The sequence below is a fragment of the Rattus norvegicus genome, chromosome 4 (assembly GCF_036323735.1).
Source record: "Rattus norvegicus strain BN/NHsdMcwi chromosome 4, GRCr8, whole genome shotgun sequence".
Taxonomy (NCBI): domain Eukaryota; kingdom Metazoa; phylum Chordata; class Mammalia; order Rodentia; family Muridae; genus Rattus; species Rattus norvegicus.
In genome coordinates this window covers 104,057,724-104,061,272 of record NC_086022.1, presented here as the reverse complement: position 1 = coordinate 104,061,272, position 3,549 = coordinate 104,057,724, and the positions used below count along the sequence as shown (strand labels likewise).

The 3,549-nt window shown below is 40.9% G+C and overlaps 1 gene segment (V, D, J or C); it reads right to left on the bottom strand.

Moving 5' to 3' along the window:
• Positions 1–1,891: 1,891 nt before the first annotated feature.
• Positions 1,892–2,581, bottom strand: LOC134486888 (Ig kappa chain V-III region MOPC 63-like). The segment is given in 2 exon segments: positions 1,892–2,217; positions 2,450–2,581. Coding segments are annotated over 2 exon segments (375 nt in total).
• Positions 2,582–3,549: the final 968 nt, after the last annotated feature.

Here is a 3,549-nt window from a genome sequence, read left to right as displayed (position 1 = left end):
CCCTTCAGAGAAATTAAAGGAGTTGGAGACTACTTGGCAGTGGTAGAGTGGTTGATTAAAGGAGGTGACCCTCACAGTGAACCTGGAGATAGCAGGCAGGATGACTTGGAGAGAGCAAATAGAGGATCCCACATCCCCTTCTGTCAGAGAGACATGGATCACCACAGATGCAGTACTGGAGGAGGCTAGAAGGGTAGATTACATGTAATAGTGTCTGTCTATTTAGTCTTTAGTGTCTTTAGCTCTTCCAGGAAAGCAAAGCATATTTACTTATAGGGGATGTCAGATCATTTTCTCGCCTCACAGCTGGACAGTTCTAGTTGGATGGTAGAATTATAAACAGTACTTCTCTTTTTTCCAGCTTATAGGTACTGTAAACTATAATGCAGGAAAAAAGCACCTCTACATTAGGGATATAGATCCAAGGAGTACTAGTGTCTCAGTGCTTTAGAGAAGTTACAGTTGATGAGAGCTCATTGCCTGTCTGTAAATAGAAGGTATCCATAGAGTCTTCTCTTCCCCTGAATTCCATGTCTGTAAAGTTCCCTGATGACATCCTGCTTCAAACAAGGTGGAATTTGAGGACCAGCACCCAGTGTTGTCCTTTGTCCTCCATGTGCACTACATGTTATACAACATACACAAAAGATGAAGAAAGAAAGAAAGGACAAGAGAAAGAAAGAAAGAGAGAAAGAAAGAAAGGGTAGAAAGATGTTGAACAGAAATATAGAAACTGTTAAAATGATGAATATTGGATCAATATAAAATGAAAATCAATAAATCTGATACTAAAACTTAATTTGGGGATGGACACAGAGATAGAGACATTGGAACGAAAGCAGAAAAATAACCGTTGCACAGCCTATGTTTCTCAGTAACTATAGCAGGCTGTTTGTGAGGGCAAACAAAAGCAGTTGGAGAATAAAAACACTGGATGAGAGTGTAATCTTGTTTCTGAAAGATTAACTGGCAAGCTTAACTACTCAGTGCTCTTTCTAACTTAAATGATGGACAACAATGCTTCCATCAAGTCTTCTATTATTCTAGGGGAAAAGTGGTTACTAAATCTAAAATACTTCCTTAAAATTGGTAGATCAGAGGTGAATAAAATGGCTTAGCAGTTCAGAGCACTTCTTGCTCTTGCAGAGGACCCCAGTTTGTTTCCAGTACCCACCTCATCTACCTCAAAACCTCCTGTATCTCCAGCTTCCTGGGATCTGATGCCCTCTTCTGACTGCTATGAATACTCACACTTGCACCCCTCTCCCTGAGTACACAATTTAAAATGAAAATAAATGATTAAAGGAAAAGAAATAGTACTCCAGGCTAGCATGACTGCTCACCCTGTACCAGGAAGCATGCTCATAGCAAAGACTGACCATCTGAATTTGATTCCCAGACTAAACCTAGTAGAAAGAAAGAACTAACTTCTGTCTTTTGACCCCCCCCCCCCACAAACATACTAAATGTCTTTGGTTAACACTATTTTTCAGTGACATAACATATTTACTATCTTTTCCTATCTTCAGATTAAAAATAGGAAACCATAAGTTCTCCATGACTGGAAAGTCAAAGGAGGATGCTGAGGGTGAGGGAATAGCCAGGGATGTGGTGAGGGAGTTAAGGGAGAAGGGAAAATTATCCAAAGATTAATGTGTTAAAATATTTTAAATAATAAATGATAATTAAAGCAATCATATATTTTGTTGGAAAATTATTAAATTACAAAGTTTTAAGGATGGGACACACACACACATATTTATTTATGAAACTTGTTTCATTATTTGAGAACTTTTCCAAACAAGCCTAGAACTCTGTGTTGAGATGTCAGAGAATAAGAGAGAACTGAGAGACTGATCTTCAGTGGGCTGCAACCCCAGAAGGTTTTTGTTCAGCCCTGGAGCACTGTGGGAGGAGACTCCCTACTCTGCTGACAGTAATAGGCTGCAATATCATCAGCCTGCACAGGATCGATGGTGAGGGTGAAGTCTGTCCCAGACCCACTGCCACTGAACCTGGCAGGGATCCCAGATGCTAGGTTGGATGCACGATAGATGAGGAGTTTGGGTTGCTGTCCTGGTTTCTGTTGGTACCAGTGCATCAAATTAATGCTAGATATACTGACACTCTGGCTGGCCCTACAGGAGATGGTGGCCCTCTGCCCTAGAGACACAGCCAAAACAGGAGACTGGGTCAAGACAATGTCACCAGTGGAGCCTGAAATGATAAACACACAGACCTTTGTTATATATGTTCGAAAAACTTCCCAGGAGAGGACCTTTTAATTAAATTTTTAAGAATAATTGTGGACATCACTCTGAGAATTCAAGGGGAATGGAGAAACTTAAAACCATTTACAAATGCCCTAATTGTAATGATCAAGAGCCCAGAGGCATGGAAAGTCATGATGGCCAGAGTGAATGTTCCGAACACGTCTCTGCATCCTCACCTGGAACCCAGAGCAGCAGCACCCATAGCAGAAGTGTGTCTGTCTCCATCTCTGAGTGCTGGAAGAGAGGTTGCTTCTTAGGCTCCTGGCTGCTGCCCTTAAAGGATCCTGGGCTGTTCTGTAATGACTCATATGCAAATCAGCTCAGTAGAGGGTGTACTGCTACTCAAAGGACACCTGCTCCTGTTTCACCCACAGGGAATTGGTGTCAGCAGAAAATTTACTAGAGCATAACATATGCCTTGAAGGACCCGTTCAGCCTATTCTAAATCCATGTTTTATTTGTTTGTTTTGAGACAGGGTTTCTCTATCTGTTTTTGTTTGTTCTGAAGCTAACTCTCTAGCCAGGCTGGCCTCAAACTCTTATCAGATCCTCTTATGTTTGTCTCCTAAGTAATGGGATTAATGGTGCACACCACCTGACTTTTCTTTGCAATCTACTCTCTTAAGTATTTTCCCTATAGCTTTTCTGCTGTGTGAGGTGGGGGAGTACATTGTCACTGTGCTATGTACAAAAATGTGTTATTTCAAGAGCAACTTAATCCCTCAAAGTTATATATACTCAAGAAAGCACTATCTGAGAGGGAACAGAGGAAAAAAATGATTCAAGAAAGAAAATAACATAATTCCTAGGGCACTATCTTTTTTTTAGACTTCTGTTTTAGATCCAGGTGTATGATGTGTCTTTGTATGTTTGAGTGTATTCTTGTTTGAAGGCAACCTCTCTTGCTATGGTATGTGGGTGGCGATCAGAAGGCAAATTTGGCTGTAGATGTTGCCTTCCACCTTATCTGAGACAAGGTCTGTTGTTCACTACTATTCATGAAATGCTTCCCTGCCTAGGTTCTCTTGGTGATTCTTTTGTTTCCTTCTGTCTCTTACCTTGCCACAACACCACTCCAACTACAGTTCATGCTGCTGCTGTGTCTGGCTTTTTTTGGGTACCTGGTGTTCACACCTATATGACAAATACTTTGCCCACAGAGCCTCCCTGACAGTCCACATCTTTAAGTAAAACCAGTGAGAGGAAGTTTTTTTTTTTTTTTTAACAGAGCAGAAGTAATACTGCAGGAAAGGTAGGAGTTCAAAAATGAAGAAAA